Below are 23,435 nucleotides of genomic sequence, written 5' to 3' on the forward strand. Positions count from 1 at the left end.
TCTGCCTTTCTTTCGGATAGTTTGGTACAGTACGTTTCCTGTCGAGAGTCAATTGCAGGGAGTGTTTGGGGGTGTATATGGTGGATTTAGATGCTAACCAGGTGGCCCTGGGGTATTGCAGGCTTTTCTAGACCATGCAAATGCTTTTATTTCTTAATTTATATTGCGCTCCAAGCCCTGAGGCATCTGGGCGCATTTCTTACAGATACATAGATTACACAATTACATACAATTAAGGTAGTACAACAATTATCTTTTCTACGGGAATCCATTGCAAAGATCGGGGCGCTAGGCTGATATGGTCTTGTTTAAGTTTCGTTGTTAATCTAGCTGCTGAATTTTGTACTTTCTGGAGATGGGTAATAGCATATATATCGAAAGTCGAAGGTAGCAACTATTTCCGTAATCCAAACAGGAGGAAATAGAGTTCGACTATTACCTGGTGAGAAAAGGCGATAAACCGGAGTATGTTTGATTTTCTTTAACATCATGAAACCAGTGGTGGTTACTTAGGAGATTTGGCTATTTAAGGTAAGCGTGTGGCCCAGATGCATGCCTACATTCCTAAGAGGGTTTAGGGCCGGGGCATGGATTAAGAGAGGTTGGCCAACACAAGGAAGTCCAGGTGTTCCGTTTTTAATTTACCAGCAAGTTCTCAGTTTTACTAGGGTTTCTAGTCAACGAGTTGACATCCATTCAATGTCGTATGGAGGCTAGGCAGCCTTTAATTTGATCAGATGTGGTAATCTCTGGCTGCTAGATTTACCACAATCTGAGTGTCTGCTTTACTTTTTTAAAAGGAGACCTTTTCTGGTTGCAGGATCTCTATTAAAGGCGGTACAAATTGAAAATAATAGGGGACCGGGTTGGTCCCTGTAGCCCATAACTCCTAGGAACCTTGCATACATTGCAAGGCTATCACTCATCTACAACATGGCTTAACATAATACCACCATCCACTCTAGTAACCGCCTCCAGAAAACTATTTTCACCCAATTAGGAAAGCTCTCGTCCATTCTTTTGTTTACATTTTCTTCTGTTTAAAACACTGAGAACTATACAGTCATCTGTCACATTATTTTCAGGGTATTTTGGTGAACCTGTTGGGGTATTTTGGTTAGCCCTGACTATTTATTTTATTTATTCAGATTTGTAGAGCGCACAACAGCCCGGGGGCATCGTGGCGCTTGTTACAGAAAGATCTTGCATATACATGATAATCCATAGAGTTACAAGAACAAGTATGACATTTGTACAAATTTACAGTGAATTATATTTACATAGGTTAGCGATAGTTACATATTATTGTACAAGGAAGGAGATCTTCATTTTCCTACGAAAAATCGGGAGTGAGTTTTCAGCTCTAATGACTGCAGGTAGTGCGTCCCAGGACTTAGCAGCAATATAGGGGAAGCTTAGGCCACTGGCTTTGGCTCTATTGATGAGTGGGATGTGGAGTAGGTTGGTGTATTGTGTCCTGGTGGGACATGTGGAGGAGGGTTTGGAGATGGTCTCTGATAGGTAGGAAGGGGCGGAGAGAGAGGCATTTGTGTTTGAGAGTGAGAATTTTGAGTGTGATCCGCTCTTTGACCGGGAGCCAATGGGCTGAATGTCTAGCCTGGGAGATATGCTCTCTTCTTGAGATGCTTAGAGCGGCCCAGAGAGCATTGTTCTGTGTGACTTGTAGTCTGTTTAGGTTTTATGCTGATGTGCCTGCTAGGAGGGCATTGCAATAGTCCAGTTTGGCTCCAATAGTTGCTCTGGCTATTGAGATTCAGTTTGGTTTTGAAAGGTATGGTTTATGGCGTTTATTAATTTGCTGGTATGGGCAGATGAGGACGTGATTGTGCTGACTTGTCTGATCATGGATAGTGAGGAGGCTAGGTATAGTCCCAGTGTCTTGACGGCTGGGGATACGGGGATAATGGAGTTGTCAATGGAGAAGTTGGCGTACAGCTTATCCAGTTTGCCTAGGGAGCTCTGTTGACCTAGTATCATTATTTCAGTCTTGTCCCCATAAAGGCAGGACTAAACACTATACACTATACAGGACTGCATGATATTATTCTTATACCGGGATCATAAACTGTAAGCCAAAACCGGACCTGGTGCGCCCTAAAGCACAATTTCATTATCATCTGGTATTTTATATACAATACCACTTTGGTGGTATCACATAATACACTTACCAGGATACCTGAATGCTGTTATTCATATAAGCAGCCACTGAGATGGACCCAATTCACAGTGACCTCTTTTATTCTGTATTTTACCACACGCGATGAGTTTCTCCAGCATGCGGTCTGGCATGGATTCACATGCTCATGAATATTTCCTGTCAGAGAATCCTCGGTAAAAAGAAAAACTGTTTCACTTTCACTTACAAACTGTATTTCTCCTCAACCAACCACTGTCCTATAGGTCCTAATGCCCCATCCAATGACAGTCCTCTTCCTAAGCCCTTCCTCTGGCAGCCATCGTTGGATTTTTACTGCACGCTTCAGTGTTGGGAGTCCTGGAGTTTGCGCTGCGAGCACTTCTATGTTTTTTGTGTTTTTGGGGGGAAAAAGGTTCAGTTTTTGTTCCAAAAGAGCCTGTGTGCTCTTCATCTGCTGACCGTTGTCAGTGAATTTCTGCACCCCTCAAGGGCGATGATCGTCAAAGTTTTCAGATGGCCATTTGGGAGCAGAGCAAGGAAGGAAGATCGCTCTTCAAAACCTGCACCAATTGCGGGCTACGGAATGCGTTTGTGGAGGACAAACACCTGCAATGCCTCTGTCTTCATCCGGAACACGATGTAGGAGAGTGCAAATTCTGCCTTGGCTTCTCCAAGAAGACAACAAAGGATAGGCACAGTAGACTGGTGGCATGGCTGGCGGCATGGCTGAACGCCATGGCCTCTGCCCCATGCTCCGAGCTGGGTCATGGCTCACCCACGACTGGTCGGTACGAGGAGTGTGCTTCGAAGTCCTTTGAGGGCGCCTCATCCGTGGGGACCCAAGACCAGGCCAAGCACAACAAGTCGGGTTCCATCGGGGTTATCGCGCAAGCGGGTCCTGTGATGGACAGGACTCTATCGACATCACCATCTTCCTCCATCGCCAGCCAGCAAGCTCCTCCTCGAAAAGGAAATGGTCCAACCTGACTAAGCTGCGCGAGAAGCCAGGGACGGAGGAGAAGACATCCAAACTGCCCAAGAAAACCCAATTGGTTCACGAGAAGTCTTCGTCGACGATGGAACTGGTGGTAGCGTCCCCTCTCACAAAGGCTAAAGGAGCTGACCCTATAAAGGTAACCCCCACAGCGCATAAGGTTTCCCTGCCTCTGAGGTGGGAAATCGCTGCAGTGACTGTGGCAAAGTCTGTTGGTACGGTGGAGAAGAACATGTCATCTGAGCCTGGCTCCGACCCCCTCAGGGTGGGAAAAAAATGGGGGCAAGGAGGCCTCGGACCAGCCTAAGGCCGTGTGTCTGGCCATGGAGGTTTTGTCCATGGATGAGGACCTGGAGTCCTTAGACACAATCCACGAGGACGTGGAGGGCGACGATGATGATGTGTGTGGGGCCTAGCTTTCCGATCACGCCAGCTCAGACGAGGGAAGTATTCCTTGACATCCTGTCCATCATCTACACTCTGGTGTCTGAGATCCAGAAGAGGATGCCACAAGGGCCTTTTCCAACGGTTCCTCAGACCCTCGACCAACCGCCGACAAAGAGGAAGCACCATCCAATGCCTCCATTACAACCACCATATCTGCTTCATGCCCCCTCTTCCCTACCCGATTTATTTGTATTTGTATTTATTTTATTTGATTTGCAGTGCGCGCCTGGCCCCAGGACATCTGGGCGCATGTTTAGCTGACAGTTACAAGTTGCAGCGATATATACATTATACATTTTACAAGTTACATTGTACAGTTTAAATATATACATTTTACACATATTACAAAACGTTAAGAACATTTCATAGAGAAGTGTATCCAGTATAGACCGTATACAGTGTATAGACAGATTGCGGGTGAGAGGATTAACAGCTGTATAAATTAAATTGAGGTGGCTGGGGTATCCCGTTCATGTAGCCACTGTTTGGTTTTATGTTTGAAGGAATGGAAGTGTGGAGCATTTCTGAGAGTAATGGGTAAGGAGTTCCATAGTTTAGCCGCAAGGAATGGGAAGCTCGAGCCTCCTGCAGTCTGTAGCTTGAAGCTAGGAATAGCCAGTGTGTGGGCCTGAGCCGATCTCAGGGGTCTGGATGCTGTATGTTGTGTAAAGCGTGTGGATAAGTAGGCAGGGGCTGCATTGTTCTGGGCCTTGTGAGTTGGGACGAGTGCTTTGAGGGATATGCAATGGGTAATGGGAAGCCAATGTAGGTTTCGTCTAGTATTGGAGATGTGAGAGCGCCTTAGTACGTTGAGGGCTTCCCTTATGGCATTGTTCTGAGTGACCTGGAGTTTATTGAGGTTTCTTTGACTTGTCCCGAAGTAGAGGGCGTTGCAATAGTCTATTTTTGACATGAGGGTTCTAGCGAGGATCAAGCAGTTGCCCGTTGTCAAAAAGAGACGGCATGCTGTGATCAGTTTGCAAGTATAAAATGACGCTGAGACTACTGCATTGGTTTGTCTATTGAGGGACAGGGTAGAGTCTAGGTAGATTCCAAGTGTTTTAGTGACGTTCGAGACTTTGATGTCGTTCCTGTCGATAATGAAGGATTTGTATTTGGGGTGAAGTTTGGTGAGTTTGGAGTGAGAGCCTAGAATGAGTAACTCCATTTTTTCGTCATTGAGGCAGAGCCCATGATGTGTCATCCAGGCCTGGATGACAGTGTAGACTGCATTGAGTGCTTTGTTATCGGTTACATAGTCGCCATTGATGGGGATGAGTATCTGGGTTTCGTCCGCATAGTTAGTGTAGGAGACACCCAGATAGTCAAGTATATCAAAGAGCGGTTTAGTAAACACATTGTAAGTGTGGGAGATGCACAAGATCCTTGTGGGAGTCCACATGGGACTTGTGCTGGGTCAGCTGCGGCTAAGGAAGAGAAGACCCTCATGGTTCTGTTTGCCAATAAGGAGCTGATCCAGGATGTGGCTGTGTCGGAGATGTGAGCAGCAATCTTAAGGTGGTGGCAGAGGATTTGATGATCGACCAAATCAAAGGCTGCTGAGAGATCAAGAAGCAGGAGCGCCTGTTTGCCCTTGTCGTTCAGGTCCTCGATTTGAGTTTTCAAATCAATCAAGGCTGTCACTGTGACGTGTCTAGGACGGAAACCGGATTGTCTAAGCCCTAGTAAATTGCTGGTTTCAAGGTAGTCCTGTATTTGGAGATGGGCCGCTCGGTCCATAATTTTGAGAAGGTATGGCACAGTGGTGATGGGCCTGTAGTTGGAGGGGTTACTGGGGTCAAGATTAGGCTTTTTGATTAACAGGATGACCCACGCATCCTTAAGGTTGTTGGGTATAGTGCCCGATTTGAAGGATGCATTAATGAATGAGGTATGAATGGGGCGAGATCATGTGAAGCTTCCTGTATGACCGGTCCTGAGCAGTGTCGCCTTGGCAATTGGAAGGCTTGAGCTTCGAAATAATATTTTCCACATCCTTAATGGTAAGGGGTGTGGCGCTAAAAGGTTTGAAGGGGTGTTTAGGTGAGGTGGTTATGTAAGACGGGGGGTTACCCATTGAGTCAGGAAGGTAGCTTTTTTTGGTATTCATTTTGGCTTGGAACAGGGCAATTTTGTTTAACAGTGCCTTTTGAATGTTGGAGCACCACTCGGTGTCGGGGGTACACTATCAAGTGGGGCAACAGGAGACTCTAGTTCCATGAGGATTTTGAAGAGTTCCTTGGTGTTAGATTGGGCTTGTAAGATCCTTTATATTGAAAACTTCCTTTTTAGCAGCTAGGATGGCTTCTTTGTAGGTGAGGGAAGCTGAGGTGAGGTTATTTTTGTTGACTAGAGAGGGTGAACTTTTCCAGTGAGCCTCGGCTTTTCTTTTTTCTTTACGCAATTCGCATAGGTGAGCAGTGAACCAGGAATTGAGGTGGAGGCAAGGTTTTTGTTTGCACAGTTTGAGGGGGGCAATGGCGTTGAGTGCTTTTAACATGACGCGTTGTGTCTACTAGAACTGTGGGGTCCGAGCAGGTGGTGGACGCCGTGTTCAGTAGAGGGAGTAGTTTCTCAGCTGTAATATCTTTCTTGTTGCAAGTGTAAGTGGAAGGCAAGGTTGGATTTATCTGTGGATGCACTGGAATTGATGTAGAATAATATTTTGTGGTGATCAGACCAGGCGCATGGGGACACAGAGGTTACGTTAAACGCACAGTTCATGTCTGAGACCCAGTCAAGGGTGCGACCCTTGATATGGGTGGGCTCTTTAATATGCTGGCTAAGGCCGAAGTCGGCCAGTACACTTGCTAGGTCAATGGCTTTGGCATCATACGTGTCTAGATAACCTAGATTGAGGTCGCCAAGTAAAATTATTTGGGAGTTAGGCTTGGTGCTAGTAGCTACAATGGATTAGATGCCCTCCACGAATGAAGAGGTAGGGCCGGGGGGGCCTGTAGAGGAGGTGCACTGTGGCAGTGTGATTCGGTGAGATCGGAAGTTTAATCGAGAGTAGTTCCGCTGATGGCAGCCACAGGCTGTTGACAGCTCTGAGATTGAGCGAACTCTTAAATATGAATGCTAATCCTCCTCCCTTAGTTTGATTGATGTCCCTGTCACACCTGATAATGGTGTAGCTGTCGGGAATGGCCAAAGTCAAGTCAAGGCAGGGCCAGAGGCCGCATGCAGCCAAGTTTCTGTGATTGCAAGAAAGTCAAGGTTTTCCGTAACAATGAAATCTGCAATATCTAGGGCATGCGCGGGGAAGGAGCGTGCATTGGTGAACGCGCCTTTGAGATTAGTAGCAGTGATGGTATTGTGAGCAGGAAGGGCTGAGTACATTTTAGTAGTCCAGAGGGCTGGAGCTTGCTATCGCTAGGGTTGGAAATTTTGTCAATGGAGGGGTTGTTCAGGTGGTAGGACCAGTGATGACATCTAGAGACGAACCGTTGGTTTCTAACTGAGGTGGCACACGGTTGGCTGGATAGATTTGGTGATGTCGATGTGGTGAGGCGGTGGGGGACTATTGCCAATGGTGTGTGCCTGCGATAGAGAGGAGTGAGAACTCTCAACAGGATTCAAAATGCCTATATTGGCCACAGTATGTTGTCTGCCTGGCGTAGCTATGTTGTTGAGTGTTGTAGATTGGAGGTGTGGTAGGAGGCACGAGCCGAGCCTGGAGTTTCTGGTGAGAGTGGGGCATGGTTGATTAGGTGTGGGTTTGGTGGCGAAATGTAGCCAGAGGGCCGGCGCGTTTAGATGAGGGTTGGGACCTGTCAAGGGGAGAGCGAGAGGTAGTACGTGCAGTGTGGTTGTACCGCAGGTTGTAGGAGAGGGCAAGGCGTAATGCTGGGCGGTGTAGGGGAGGAGCGGTGCCCGGGTTAGGGCCTGATGGAAAAGCAGTAGGAGAGTGGCGAGATATAGTGTGAACAGGTGTGCGTGCTTTGATGTACTAGCATATGAGGATAAGTAGTGTGGGTAAGTACCAGGGGTACAATGCATTTTTAGATGCTATGTCAGTGTTAGGTACACAACGGATTAATTTGGTAGCCGAAGAGAGTGCAGCAAGATAGGCTGGCTAGCAGGGTACAAATGTATGCATAGAGTGGCAACCAGTAGAGGTGCAGGAGTGGGCTATGCAGGGTACACTTCAAATAGTAGAGGCACAAAGAATGGGCTATGCAGGGTGCACTTCAAATAGTAGAGGCACAATGAATGGGCTATGTACGGTACACTTCAAATAGTAGAGGCACAATGAATGGGCTATGCAGGGTACACTTCAAATAACTGGCAAGGTGCATAAGCAACAGGCATAGAGTGGCAACCAATAGAGTCACAAAGAATAGGCTATGCAGGATACACTTCAAATAGTGGAGGCACAAAGAATGGGCTATGCAGGGTGCATTATAATCTGGCAGGGAACATATACATTAACACATACATGCAAAGGAGTCAGCCTGTAAAACGCAATGTAAGAGGGCTTTAGAAGAGTACAGGATGAGCTGCTAGGCAGAACATGAAATCAATGAAGCTTGCAGTGAGTAGCAGCAGCGGATAGCGTATGCAAAGGCATTGTGCGTGTAGGGCAAATATTGTAAATGTAGCTATCCGCGTAGAGGTTGGAACGTGCGTGTGACTAGTGTTAGGATGTCTGTGAACAGACAGATAACTGGGCACCGGAGACCCGCATGAAAGTTAGCGCAGGCGTGCGCTGGTGTCTATAGCAGGAGTAACAGGCAATCCAGAAAAGTATCTGTAAATTGTTACCGCAATGAGAACGGGAAGCAACTTTGCATATGAAGGCTGAGTTAGGTTTGCGTGGGTTAGCTAAAACATCTTAGCAGAGGCAGGCTAGAATCAGTTTTGCCTAGATTAACTTAAACTGGTATTGCATGACAGGACTCAGAGGCAGTGCAGGTGTTTAAGGCGCAGAGTGGGCAACAATGGGCACATGGGAGGATAATGGTTCACTCACCAGCAAAAGTCGGTTGGAGCAATACAGTGTCGATACGGATATGTCAATATGTAGAGACAGTACCTGGGCAATAGGCAGAGGGCACAGGCAAGTAATTGGCAGAAGGCAGTGTGCAGAGACAGTACCTGGGGCAATAGGCAGAGGGCACAGGCAAGTAATCAGCAGTAGGCAGTGTGCTGAGGCAGTACCTGGGGCAATAGGCAGAGGGCACAATCAAGTAGTTAGCAGTAGGCAGTGTGCAGAGACAGTACCTGGGGCAATAGGCAGAGGGCACAATCAAGTAGTTAGTAGTAGGCAGTGTGCAGAGACAGTACCTGGTCCTGGACCTGGGGCAATAGAGCAGCAGGCCCGAAGAGCAGTCGTGTACAAGGGTAGGTTAAATCAAATTTTGCAGGTTAGATCCAGTTACATAGGTGGTCAGTCATATCTGTATCATGGTGCATATAAATGCAGGAAGATTGCATATAAAGCATAATCATGTGTAACGGCGGTCCGACTCAAATGACACTAGATCAGGGGTAGCTGCATGTGTACACCGATAATGGGCACGTGGACACTCTGGTAGGGCATGATGCCATGTGCAGCACGAGCGTGAAGATGTTTTGCAAGAATGAATATTAGGAGCAACTGGTTGTGATTCCTACTTCAGATGTTGCAAGTACAGATCAAGAAGGACACGGTAATACATTTCAGGTCTGAAAGAGCGAGTCAATTGGAACGGAGGGTAGATTAACACTGAAATCATACCATATTGTGGGTCAGGCACAGGAGGCTATTGTAGGCAGGTGAGTGCAGGGTAACTTCGCACCAGGACGGAGAGAGGCATAATGGCTGGCACTGGACAGGCTCAGGATAGGAGCCTTTTTTTGGATGCCTTCTTCCGAGGGCCGGCGCTCGTCTGCCGGCGAGACTCTATTGGCTAATGAGTGTGGGGCTAGCCAATCGGGACGAGGCAGAGCTCAGCAGTTTACAAGGCAGGAAAACTGATCGTGGCACGAAGGAACATGTCGGCCATGTTTGAAAGTAGGATCATCGTGTTTGGCAATGGCGGCTGCTGCTAAATGAGCAGACACGCTCTGAAAATCTTTTGTGGTGATGTGGCACATATATTACGTGTGCTTCTTTAAACTCCCCCCCCCCGAAACCCTCAGGCCCAGCAGGCCCAGATATGGGGACGGATACGGCCACGACGGATGACAACAATATCATTGGAGTGGGCAGTGGAACCCCGCAGCCTAGGGCGTCCCCACCGGACCAGGTGGGGTCGATCCACTCCATGATTGCCAGAGCCTCCAAGCTGTTTCAGCTTGTGCCAGAAGAAACCAGGAAGGAGGGTTTCCTGTACCAGAGACGCAAGGCCAAGAGAAAGACAATAATGGCTGTACCCTTCCTGGACAACATGTGGGAGGAGGGCCCTCTTGAAGAACCCTTGCACGGCTCCAGCCAAGCGGGATAGGCTGGAGAAGTACTGGGTACCGAAATCCGCACCCAAGTGCCTGAGGGTGCAACCATCACCGGATTCAGTGGTTTCTGCGGCCGCAAAGAAATGTTTATCCAACCCGTTCACGTCGTCTTCAGTCCCTCCGGACAGCGAGGGTAAGAAGATGGATGCCATAGGGAGGAAAGTGATTTAGACCGCGGCGCCCACCATCAAGGCGTCCAACGCACTGGTGATCCTAGCCAGGTACGACAGGGAGCTGTGGTACAAGATGGGTCCAATTTTGGAGTTCCTCCCGGATGACAAGAGGATGGAGGCAATCTCCCTCGTCCAGGAGGGAGACGTAGTGTCGGATCATGCCATCACACTGGTGCTGGATGTTGCAGACAGTGTTCTGGCAGATGGGGAACGGTGTCTGCATTTGTCACCAAGGCTGGTTGAAGGCCACACATTTTTCCAGGCCTGCGGTGGAGGACGGCATCGCCGTTGCCAGCAAGGGGAGGCACCGGTGCCAAAACAAGCGTGATCCGACCAAGGCGTTGGGTCCCCACCCGTGCACCCCGGTGAGAGGCCAGCTGACGAGTTTACTCGGCGAGTGGTAAAAGATCACCACCGACAGATCGGTGCTAGACACTCTCGTCCAAGGACATACCCTGGAATTTCAGCACAGGTGTCTGTGGATCCCTCCGGTGGCCTGTCAGGCACAGCACATCCCTCAGCTCTTGGAGGAGGTACAGGTCATGCTATGAAAGGGGTCGATAGAGCTGGTTCCCCACAGTGTTGGATTGGCCCCTCAGCCTTTCGGCCCGTGGCCGGGCCGAAATCATCCCTGGGGTGTGGGGGCCGGTTTCTGGCCATGCCTGGGCAGGTTTGGGGAAAAGAAATGTGAAAAAAAAATATATATTTTTTTTCAGATTCTTTTTCCACCTTTTTTTTTCTTTTTTCAAAAAGCCTTTCATCCTTTTTTGGTCAATAAATGAGTACCAACACAGGTTGGGTGATATTATGTGCATATTTGTTCTATAAAAAAGACCTTTAGCTTAAGTGCTATATAATAACATATCATTTGTCCTTGGACGTCTGCTTGGATCCACAGTAATTTAGTGTACTTAGGAACAATTCTATTTGATGCCACTTCCTATTTTGTCAAGGGGTGAAAGGTTGTGTTTCATCGCTTCCCGGGATGTCACTTTGGGGTGGGGCCAAATGACATCACTTCTGGTGATGTCATCAGAGGCAACTTTTTTGAGGCAAGCGGTGGGCCACTTTTTTGGCGTGACCAGGCCTATTTCTTGTCCCAGTCTGACCCTGGTTCCCCAGTGGCTCCAGAGTATTCCAGATACTTATTGATAAGAAAGAAAGCTGGGGGCAGGAGGCGCCTTCTAGACCTGCAACGTCTGAACAAGTTTCAGAAGTTTAGGATGGTCACGTTGCAGCACGTGCTCGGCCAACTGGAAAGTGATTTCTTGAAGTCGCTGGACCTGGCGGATGCCTACTTCCACGTCCCCATTCACAGAAAACACTAAGTTACTACGCTTTGTAGTTCAGGGACAGCACTACCAGATCATGGACCTACATTTCGGTTTGAAGTCGGCTCCGAGAGTGTTCACGAAAGGGCCTGGCACCGGCAGTGGCCCATCTGTGTCTATGGGGGATTCACATATACCCGTACCTCGACTGTCCGCTCCAGGCGAGCTCACAAGAGTGGGCTGCCGACACACGGAGGCAGCCGTCGGGCTGCTGACCGATCTGGGCTTCTCTGTCAATTATCCAAAGTCCTTCTTGACACCATTGCAGAACGCACTGTTCCTGGGGGCCGGACTCAATACAGTGTCCTGCCTAGCATCACCCTCGGAGAAGAGGGTAGCAGCCATTCAGGGGAAGGTGCGGTGGCTGTTGTCGATGAAGACGGCCATGGTGCGGACCATCAAGTCATTGCTCGGCATGATGTTGTCCTGCATCTACCTCATCTGGCTCTGCAGGTTACAGATGCGACGTTTTCAGGAGTTCCTGGACCCTCGCTGGGTACATGTGTCCGGAAACTTCGCAGACAACATCACTCTGGACGACGATTTCTGTTGAGCGATTAGGTGGTGGGTGTCCGGTCTAACATCTCCCGGGGCAAGGGATTTCAGAACCCTCCATTCCAGAAAACAGTCACCACGGATGCTTCTCTGGAAGGCTGGGGATCCCACACAGGATGTCTGCACGCCAGAGGCCTGTGGCTGCTGGAAGAGAAGGATCTCCATATCAACACCCTGGAGCTACGGGCAGTGTTCTGGGCCCTGAAGTCATTCCTTCCGTCTCTAAAGGGCAAGGTGGTGAGGCCTTCACGGACAACACCACAATCACAATGTTCTACATCAGGGAACAAGGGGGCACTCGATCCCCAGCGCTCTCCAAGGAAGCGCAGGATTTGTTGCACTGGGCCGTCGGACAAGACATTTTCCTTGTCCCTCTTCACCTACCGGGAGTCAAGAACACCATTGCAGATTCCCTCAGCAGGGAATTGCGCTCCTGTCATGAGGGGGAACTTTGGCAGGACCAGGTGGCCCACATCTTTGCCAAGTGGGGCAGGCCCCAGATCGATCGATCGATCTGTTTATGACGGTGGCAAACTCTAAATGCCACAAGTTTGCCAGCAGGTTTCAACAACGAGGAGCCTGGGGGATGCTTTCTCCTTCCTGTGGGAAGGGAAGTTCCTGTATGCATTTCCTCCATTGCCTCTCCTGCTGGGAGTCATCAATACACTAGAGAGTGTCAGTGCAGGATGATACTCATCGCCCTGGTTTGACCGTGGCAGATTTCGTATCCAGACATTCTCAGCCTGTCGGCACTGCCTCCGATCAAGCTACCAGTGCTCCTGCATATTCTCGCTAGAGAAAGAGGTGCAATCCTGTATCACAACCCTGGATTGCTCACCCTGAAGGCTTGGCTCCTGCAGCCCCAGACTTTGGAGTGTATGTTTCCTGCGGCCTGCAGGGAGGTCCTTGCCAAGGCCAGGGCGTCATCGACTTTGAAATGCTGCAGTCGCGTGGAAGTGTTTCACTACGTGGTGCCGGTCGAAGATGATTACCCCTCTGAGGGTCAGGGCCTGCAGGTTCCTTCCGTATTTGCTTTCCTTGACCAAGGCCGGATTGGCGCACGCCTCGATCAAGGTAAATCTGGCGGCTATCTTCCACTACACCAGGTCTCCAGGATGGTCTTCTCTTTGGTCTCATCGACTCGTCAAGGAATCCCACCAAGATCTTTTTTGCTCTTTCCCTCCGTTGAATGTTCCCTCCCCGGCTTGGGAACTCAACGTGGTGCTGACGAGGCTCATGGCGTCCCCCTTCGAGCCTATGCACCAGGCTCCTCTCGTTCTTCTTGTGGAAAACGGCTTTCCTGGTCATCACCTCCGCCAGGAGGGTGGGTGAGATCCAGGCCCTATCCCGCAAGCAGCCATACCTGACTTTCCTCAAATCGACGCACCCCTCTTTCATGCCGAAGTTTCAGTCGGAATTTCAGCTCGAAGAGCCTTTGACGTTACCTCTTTTCCCCGAAGCCTTCGTCACTGTTTAAAAGGGCCATGCAGTTGCTGGACGTTCGCCATGGAAAGGCCTTGTCCAAGGCTTCCATCTCAAGATGGCTCTCTAGTTGCATCATGCACCATCATCGATTGGCAAACCGACCGCTGCCTGGCCATCCGAGAGCCCACTCCACCATAGCGATTACTGTTACGGCGTTCCTGACTCGTGTGCCCCTGCTGGATATCTGCAGGGCTGCTACGCGGTGGTCCACGCACACCTTCACTAAGTTCTACTGTGTCGACCACGATTCCAGGGAGGAGTGGAGAGTCAACCAAGCAGTGCTGCGCAAGCTGTTTGCTTGAGCTGAGTCTGTTCCGGAGGTAAGAGTTGATTGCTTCTTTTGATGCTTGCCACCGCCCGTGGTTGTGTAATGTTATATTGCTGTGCATTTGTTATTCATGAGCATGTGAACCCATGCCAGACCCCATGCTGGAGAAGGAACAAGTTACTTACCTGTAACTATTGTTCTCCAGCATAGCTCTGGCATTGATTCACATCATATGCAAACCCTCCCTCTGTCCCCTCTTCTTGGCCATACTGCCACTTTACGTGCTTGCCATATCTGAAGATGGCTGCCAGAGGAGGGGCTTAGGAAGAGGACTGTCATTGGATGGGGGCAGTATGACCCAGAGGACAGTGATTGGGTTAGAGGAAAAATACAGTTTGTAAATGAAAGTGAAACTGTTTTCCTTTTTACTGAGGATTCTTAGCCTGATAACGGAATATTCATGAGCGTGAATCCATGCCAGACCCATGCTGGAGAACAGTAGTTACAGATAAGTTGTTCCTTGCCACTTGTTTTACATCAGTCTGTATACTATCACAAAAACCAGAACACGTAATAAGTAGTCTGAGTCTGAATTGTTTTTCTTTCCTCCTGCGCTTTATAAAAGGTTAGAATTTATAACATGTACAAACAAAATATGTAATGCACTGAGTTTTTCTCATGACATCCTGTTTGAGTTCAAACTGAACATAAGTATAATTCATTTACAAAACATCCCTACAGTAAATAGTCTTTTCTCACAATAGGCTTCAAACACCAACTTTATGATAAATGCCAAACGTTATAGTCATAAGTCATAATCTTGGCAGCCTATAACCTATTACATCTGAATCTCATTACATTAATGGTCAAAAACACATGAAAAATAGTCACCTACATTTAAGAATGTGGATGTGCTTGCTATGCTATGGCTGTTTACAACATGCGCTTATCAAAAACTCCTTGAAATATAACAATTGCTTTGAGCAGCGTGTGAAAATGAACTACCCACATTTACCAATTTAAATTAAATTCTTCAGACTTGTTTTGCCTGTAAAATGTTCTGTAAAACATTCACCTCGGATCTCAATTTACTGGGATCTCACCTAGTGTGCACTGAGTTCTGTGTGCCTCCACACAGTGAATCCTAGACCCCCTCCGAACAGACTGAAGAGTCTTGTTTTTTTCCTACTTGTCAGTGAAAGAAATCAGTCAAGTTTGCCAGCCAGCCAGCCAGCCTGCCTGCGAGCAAATGCAGCACGCTTCTCCCTAGAGAGAGCCAGAGATGTCTGACCTCGCCCTCTCGACAGCTCTTTTTAAAAGTTGACTTGCCCACAAATGTACATAAAGTGTAGGAATAATACCTGCCTCTCAGTGATGTCATATGCTAATCAAACCACCTCCCATTGTTCAGAATGTTCAGAAACACTTGGCCAGCCTGCACTTTTGACTGTGATGTAGCAAGAAGGAAAACGGAAGCAAAACGTTACATCTTTGTGCTGGTATTTTGCTCTTCAGTGAACAATGGAGCTACTTGGAACAGTGTAACTTTCCACCTCACTTAACTCAACTCTTCCTTGCAAATGCAGCTTCCATCCTGCACATGTATTCTCTTTTAAAATGAACTGGTTTGTCATCAATATTGTGCACCAATATTTTGCACCACAAAGCTTTGGACTGATCTACCTTGAATATTATTAATGGAATAAGTTAGTATTTTGGGGTAATTAGTAGAATTGGTACATGTTAGTTTTATTCCTCATTGCACTCAGTCCATATTGATGTGGTGTGTCATGATAATATCCGCTGTTACGCAGCGCCAAATTCAAACCCCCTTTTTACCTTGTATGTTTCAAAGCACTTGCAGTACTGACTCAGACCAGATTCAGCCCCGGGTCTCACACTTTTGTCTCACACTCTTGTTGACAAGGTGGGTCAGTTTTGATTTTTGTAGCAATTCAGAGCCTTTGTTACAATTCGGAGCCCCCCTTTCCTACACATCCCAAAAATCATTAAACGTAGCCCTTTAGTACAGTTCACTGTGAGTGCTAATTTCTTAAGAGATTGGTACATAAAGTACTCACTTTCACAGTGCTTAGCAGCAAGAAAAAAACCCTAGATGAAGCAGTGCGCTAAGACATGGTTTATTGCATTGTCATATATATATATATATATATATATGTGTGTATCATACTGTATAAACGAATGGCTGATGCCACTTATCTGGCCTTAGAAAATTCATTTAGGTCTGGTAATTCTCAAATAGTCCTGACAAGCGGACGTGCGTGAAAAGCATATTCGACATATATGACAAATGTGCTTGTAATTTGAATGTGCTCTCTGCATGTGTAAAGCAGTGCAGAGCACTCAAATGTAGACCATTGCCTTTAGGGTTAATAGACAATTTATACTATTCAGTCCAGCTGTCACATCACTGGCATAGCATACCACGCCTGAACACACTTCAAATGATTTAAACAACCACCCCGCCATCGGCATCTCAGTTGTGATACATACTTACTGGACAATATCTCAAGACACAGACAGACACTTGACTTGGAAATAGTTGACACTTAAAATGCATCACAATTATGATGCTACATGTACATTGAGTATGTACGTAACAGAACTAGCCTGCTTTTTCTAATACTCTGCACCCGTATTTTCCAACCCCCATTTTATATCCTTCGCAAGCCTCCAGCCTTCCCTACAAAATTCCTCTTTCTTTCAGAGATCGGCATGAAAACCCTGCCAGGGACACAACATACGCCAACCCTCAGATAAGCCCTAGGTGCTCTGACTATCACAGTGGTGATTAGTTGCAGTATAAAAGCCCTAAGGTGTGTATACCACAGATCCTCTGAGGTAGTTGGCACGCCTGTGCCAGATTGATAAGTGGACTGTGCATAGGAGTTTACACCTAACTATTTTTTCCAGAGGCAGCAAGTAAAGCCGTAACCCTGCAGAGTTTTTTTTCCCTTCTTTTGAGTCCCACTACAAAGCTGTCTTCCCTGTTCTGGTTCAAGGTGGTTTATATTGCAGCTAGGCACTCCCATGTGTTAAAGTCAAGCTTGGCGTGAACAAGTGCACAAATTACCTCAACTTTGTTGCATAGCTGCAGGAATGGCAGCATTCTATTAAGCCTTTAAGGTTGGTAGTATTTTCTCATGAGTATTGCGTTCACATGGGATATGAAAGTGATTCTTGTATTAAAGGTGACCCCAGGTTTTGGAGTGTTCACACTGGTCCTGGGGGTTACCCAGAGTAGATAGTTTATCAAAAGGCAAATTTGTAATTTTGAACAGGACGATCCATCATTTCAATTTTGCCCCTGCTTAGCCACACCAAGTGGTTCGTCATTAATTCCTGGATTTGAAGCCAGTAACCAGGGATGTCTTTTTGCTTGTATATTTGGTACATACAGTTATGGGCATACTGCGTAATGCTACTTTTTTTGCATTTGAGGGTTATCAGTTGTTAAAGGCACACATAAATAGCCTCAACTGCTAGAGAATAGAGTCGAAGGCCCCCACAAAAAAAATGTCCACTGTTAATACCAAATGCCAGCTGCAAAATCAAGAAATGTGTTGTCTGCAAAATGAAGATGACATGGGCTGCAGTTCAAATGTTTACTTTAGGGTGATAAATGTTGTATGCATAGGTTCTGTGTCATCACTGTGAATCCTTGTTGGCAAGTTTGTTTTTTTCCGATTTTCACTAATAATCCATGTACCATTTTTTTTTCTTCTTTTCAAAATGGATTATGTAATCCATTTTACTCCTGCGTACCATCCCCTTTCCTCCATTCTGTATGGGGCGTCCTTCGCTTGGGACAGGACACGGAACCCTTTTCACCAGAAAACATCTTTTTCCCCTTTAATTTTAGAGGTGCGCGGGCAAGGAATCATACGCTCCCCTGACTACGCCCACCAGCGCCACTCCCCAGTCCACTTCTCCACGTTGATGGGAAACGGACCGCTTTCACCAGCGCTCCTGGGTTTGGCTTTGGCCTTGTAATATCACGCACGCTTCCAGGGATTCTTTTGTTTGTCTTTGTTTTTTTAGTCTTAATCGGGTACTTGATCCTCTGGCGTCATGCTTCTCCCCGGGGCATGTCTACATCAGCGGGTTTCATCAGGTGTCCAACCTGCGTCTCTTCCCTACGTCTGACCCCCACGCTCTTTGCCTCAGCTGCCTTGGCCCCTATCAAGGCTGGGAGGGTTATACCCCATGTGATGCGCTTACACCGGGCCCTCTGAAGAACAGGTTAGCTCGGTGGAGGGAGCTCTTCGAGAAGTCGCCTCCATAGGACTTGAAGGACTTCATCAGACACAAGTCAAGGCCTAAGGTAGGGTCGCTTTTCTCCATCGCACCGTGCAAGGGCGACTCCTTCCCAAGTAAACGCATGAGCTGGAGGAACCAATCCGGTTCTCACACCGGCGCAGGTACCGATGCTACTGCAGCTACCGGCCGTCGGGCCGAGGGGGGTCATTAGATCCTTCCGGGGACAGTGATGAGGGACCGCAAGGTTCTTTTACCGAGTGTCCACCCGAGGGGCCACGCCCGAGGACCGGACATATGTCTGCAGTACTACCCTTGACTCAGTCAAGGGCAACACGCCTACCAGGCCCCGTCCTGAGTTGCAGGGTTGGTCTCATGCTCCACCGCCAAGAGTAATGGAGGAGGTCGGGCCCAGCGAGCACCACGACTTTGGCATGGCAAAACGACTGCCGCACCAGACACCGCTTATCCGGTATAGTCCCCTGGTGCGGAGCAGGCGGGAGAACAAGTTTTCAAGGTGGGACTGGTCTCAACCAGGTATGTATCCTAATCTATCAGCATTGCATTGCAGATTTAATTCGCAGCCAGCAAGGCAGAGTGTGCACAGGCCCCAGCAGCCACGCGCTACTCGGTCAATACCACCTACCACCCTACCAGCCTGTGAGGACAGGTTTTTTGAAAAGTTCAGGGACATGCTCACTCTGGTCCCACCGCCGGTGCCCATAGTCATTCCTCCCATGACTCCAGCACCTCAGGCCCCCACGCAGCCCTTGCTGCCCACGCCGAGTCCTTTCATTCCGGCTTCCCTGACCACCACAATACAGGTGGTTCCACACAAGCCTCCGCAACAGCCACCGGCTCTGGTTCCTACACTGAAGCCGTTGGCGCCTAGCATTCCTACACCTGCACTGGACCAACCGGACACGCTGGTGGAGAGCGACGAAGAGGACAACCCTGACATGCCATCCTCGGCCAAGGCCTTTCATGAACGGCTCTCGGGTTTGGCAAAAGATTTGGGGCATCCTCAACCCGAGGTCGAACAATCAGAGGTGTGGGGGTCCTGGCCGGCTAGAACGGGGATCCCGATGCAGAAGGATGTTTGTGCCTTGGCCAAAAAGGCATGCAGTCTTCGGTGATTGCTGCAGCGCCAGTCTACTCCAAGCCTCAGTCGTCCTCTGCCACCTCGTCCTCTGCGCTTCTAGGCAAGGAGAAGATCTTGGAGGCGTACGGAAAGAAACGTCTCACTACACCTTCACCTTCGTTAATCCAGCGGAGATGCCATGCTGGCAGCCGTTAATCGGAGGCTTTGGTGGAAAATAGCTGACTTTCTCCCAGAACTTCTGGTGCAGAGCCAGACATGTTTCAAGGTGGGCCTGGCAGAAGCGAAATTGGTGGCGCAGGACATCTTGGAGTCCACCATGGCGCACATTGACACCCCAGGCCTTGCCATCTGCATTGCCAAGGACATGAGAAGGACTGCCTGGCTACGGGCTCCCAAGTTCAACCTGGACGTCCAGGAACTCATATTGGACCTTCCAATCGATGGTGGTGACCTCTTTCATTCCACCACCGATGAGGAGCCAGATAAAAAGAAAAACAGTTCCCAACTTGCAAAATATTTATCTATCCCTCATGAAGGCCACGCCCAAGGCTTACACCCAGTCGCATCAACCCTCTGACAAGGGGTGTGCTTTCGGCGGGTTCAGAGGCTTCCAAGAACGGAGGTTGAGACAGCCTCACAGTTTGCTGAGTCAGCACAGGCGCAAACAGCATAAGTGTGTTTGGTGGGGGGGGGCAAGGGCTTCTTTCAGTTCCCTCCTCCTCCGCACCAGCCTCAGAGGGAAAGAAGGCATGACGTGCCCCTTCGGGTCCACATGTCTCCGGTGGGGGGGCAGGCTTGCCCTTCACGCGCAGTCTTGGCGTCAGAAGTTTGCAAATACCTGGCTCCTATCCGAAGTGTCCACGGGTTACCGCCTACAGATTCCTTCCTCTCCTCCCTCCTCTCCTCCAGTCCCACAGAATGGGGTAACTCTGTTTGGCGGAAATTCATTCGCTCGTAGAGAGTCAGGCAGTGGAAGAAGTCCCAGCCTCCCAGCGAGGCTTGGGCTTCTACTCCAGGATTATCTCCATACAAAATAACCAGGCTGGCCTGAGAGTTGTGTTGGACCTTTCCACCCTGAACCAACCCCCTCTTCAAAAATTCAAGATGGTTACGACCCTGTCCAGGGGAGACTGGATGTGCTCCCTGGATCTGAAGGAGGCGTACCTACACGTCCCAATTTGGCAGCCTCATCGTTCCTTTCTGTGGTTCAGGATCATGGCCTTACATTTCCAGTACAAGGTTCTACCCTTTGGCTTCAACTCCGCCCCCAGGGTCTTTACCAGACGTATGAATGCAGTGGCAACCCTTCTCAGGGCCCAGGGTCACCATGTCTACCCGTACCTGGACGACTGGCTCAAGGAGGCCTATGAACGGCAGCACAAATCACTTCCAGTTAACATGATTGCACATGCGGTCAGGGCCAAGGGCACAGCAGTTGCATTAAAGAAGCACGTTTGGTGGCAAGCCATCAGTAGGGCGGCCACATGGGCCACCCCTTCGGCCTTCTGCAAACACTACTGTTTGGATGCCGGCTCCAGGTGAGATGCAGCATTTGGACAGGCTGTGCTAAGGAACGTGTTTTCTTAAGGAGGGTCACCCCTCCACCGTGGGGCTACATTCAGTTGTAAACGCCCATACAGTATGGAGGAAAGGGGACACTACATAGCAGCAATTATAAGTTACTTGCCGTAGTGACTAATCTACTCCTAGTCCGTAGTCGTCTTTCCTCCTACGTCCCACCAACCTCCCCACTGATAAAACTGGTGTCATTAGGCAATGGTAATATTGTCGCCGTGTCAATGGGGACTGAGGAGTGGCGCTGGTGGGCGGAGTCAAGGGAGCGCATGCTCCCAGGGCCGTGGCCCTTCACGCCTCTAAATTTACAGGGGAAGATGATTTTTTTTCTGGTGAAACAGGTTCCGTCACCCGTCTCTAACGAGGGACGCCCCATACAGTATGGAGGAAAGGGGACTATGGACTAGGAGTAACTTCTAATTTATTTTTCATGATGAGGTCAATTTTGCTCCTTTTCCAAACTGTTTCACGGTAGGAGTGGTTTTCTTTGTCTCCTTGGCTTTTCTTTTTCTGACACCTTATGCAGTATTGAAGTACTTTAATGATGGTTTCCTCTGCTAGTGCTGTAAGCTGTGTAAGGGAGGAATGGCCGTTTTGGCCCCCCTATACAGTCGGCACAAAGCAGAACTACTGCTCATGCAATAGTGGGGAGTCGTCCTCCATTGCACTTCACTGGTGACAGTGGAAGCGGGGCTATTGCGCAACACATTTGGACTCCATTTTGTGTCTCTCCCGACTCCATTTTTGGACTAGGCCACACTCTGATCGTTGGCAAAGCCTCCTCTCCCCAGTCCAGCGCCACGCACAGCTAACACAGACAGCCCCCACCGCCTCCTCCAGTGCCTGCTTTGTCCAAGCTAATTTCTCACAGATGCTCTGGCGCGAATTGTTACAAATATAGATTGTATTCTTTTTCCTTGCCTCTGAGCTCATTGCCCTCTGTGTTACCGGAGTGAATCTTGCCCTGTGGGCCATTCATCTCCACAAATCTGCTCTTGCTCCTCTCACCACCGCCTTTGGAAGTTATCGAACCTTTTGCCCCTCCATTCTCCCTTTGATTTAACTGAAGTGTTACCCTTCCCCACTGACCACTCCTGAGTGCCCCCCATATAACTGGTTTCATGTCATCATATATTACACTTAAAACCAACACCTATCAATCTGCCCATCTGAGCTCGTGGCGCCTTGACCAATAAATCCCAGATCAAACCCTCTGATAACTCGCCTGGTGGGCAAGACCCTCGCACCCATTACTTCTACAAAGGCCTGTAGCAGAAATATGTTTCTAGATGTCTTCAATTTATAAGTGATCACACATACTAAGTGTTTTATGTTTTCATTATTCCTATATGTCAGGAGATGTTATGTAGCTTAGTTAGACAGAATGACTCCCTCCCGTGGAGCCGAGCTGACCTTCATACCGCCCAGATGAGCCCAGCCGACACACGTACCACATGAAGCAACCGTTCCAAACCAACCTATCCTATGAAGCCAGCCCATATATTGGATATACTGTATTGTAATTTCCACTAATCCTGATGTAGTCTGATGCACCTATAGGGAAATGTCACTAGTGACGTTTCCAAAGCTTAAAATGTATCATGTTTGTCCTTTTTGGCAGAGCGCTCTCAGGCAGCAGTCCTCTGCATGCAATTATCTTTATAAAGAACTTTGTCGTGCTCAACACCTTTCCCTTGGTCTCATTCCCTACTGGGTTGTGTCCTCTATTATACGTTTTTATAATTGTTTGGGGAGGGAGCACCTTCAGCTGTATTGCTTTTCTTTAGTCAGAGCATGTAGGTGATTATTTTTTTTGGTCTGTTCCTGTCCTGGTACTGCCAAAACCTATTTGCTTTATCAATTGTTTTTGAATGATACTCTTAAACAAAGATGTTTTATACCTTGATATGTTTGCTCTTAAAAGTTTGCATGATTTCAGTTTCATAACTGAAATTAAATAACCTAGTTTAAAATTGGAAACTATTAATCATTTTCACAAATCAATCATTCTTATGTTTACATTTGATTTGTATTTAGGCGTTGCTAGTTCTACATCAGCCAGAGAACATTGATTTATGGAATCCAGATGCACCAATTGAGACCTTTTGGGAAATCAGGTAGGGAAATGAAATGAATGTCTACATGCGTTTGAATGAAGGAATGAGCCTGGGCAATGTATATATGGATTCATGATTCATCTCTTATAAATAAATCGATTCCTAACTACCACATTTTGTATTTCATAGGAAAGTAAATGAAAACTGACTTTTTAAAAAAATATATTGTTTCATCATGGGAGAAAGTACTTTAATGGTTAAGTGGGATCTTTCTGAACCTGTTGGGATCGAAATCTTTGACTGCCCATCAACTAAAGGTGTTGTGCTATATGCCATGAAGCTAACCAGCATGACAACTTGGCAATCCTTGGAGTTCTCTTGCAATTATTTCCCTAAGATGATACCAAGGTCATCTGTTAGGTAGATGTTCCTCCCTAAGTGACATTCTACCCACTTTGAGAGTCCCCCTGAATTTTTGCTGGACTGTTGCATTTTTGAACTGATTCTCCTAGTGGGAACCTTTTTCCATACCCACTCATTCTTTTAATCTAACCTTGGGAACTCTTTGTACCTG

At 48.0% G+C, this 23,435-nt stretch overlaps 1 protein-coding gene across 9 annotated transcripts in view; it reads left to right on the forward strand.

The window, feature by feature from the left end:
• NF1 (neurofibromin 1) overlaps positions 1-23,435 on the forward strand; it is a 3,279,657-nt gene that overhangs the window by 1,042,080 nt on the left and 2,214,142 nt on the right. For all 9 annotated transcript variants that reach the window (XM_069614617.1, XM_069614618.1, XM_069614621.1 and 6 more), the window contains exon 15: positions 22,842-22,921. In XM_069614617.1, the coding sequence (XP_069470718.1) occupies positions 22,842-22,921 (80 nt within the window). The remainder of the gene's footprint in view (positions 1-22,841; positions 22,922-23,435) is intronic.

Source organism: Ambystoma mexicanum, chromosome 9 (assembly GCF_040938575.1).
Source record: "Ambystoma mexicanum isolate Mex_15411 chromosome 9, UKY_AmexF1_1, whole genome shotgun sequence".
Lineage (NCBI taxonomy): Eukaryota > Metazoa > Chordata > Amphibia > Caudata > Ambystomatidae > Ambystoma > Ambystoma mexicanum.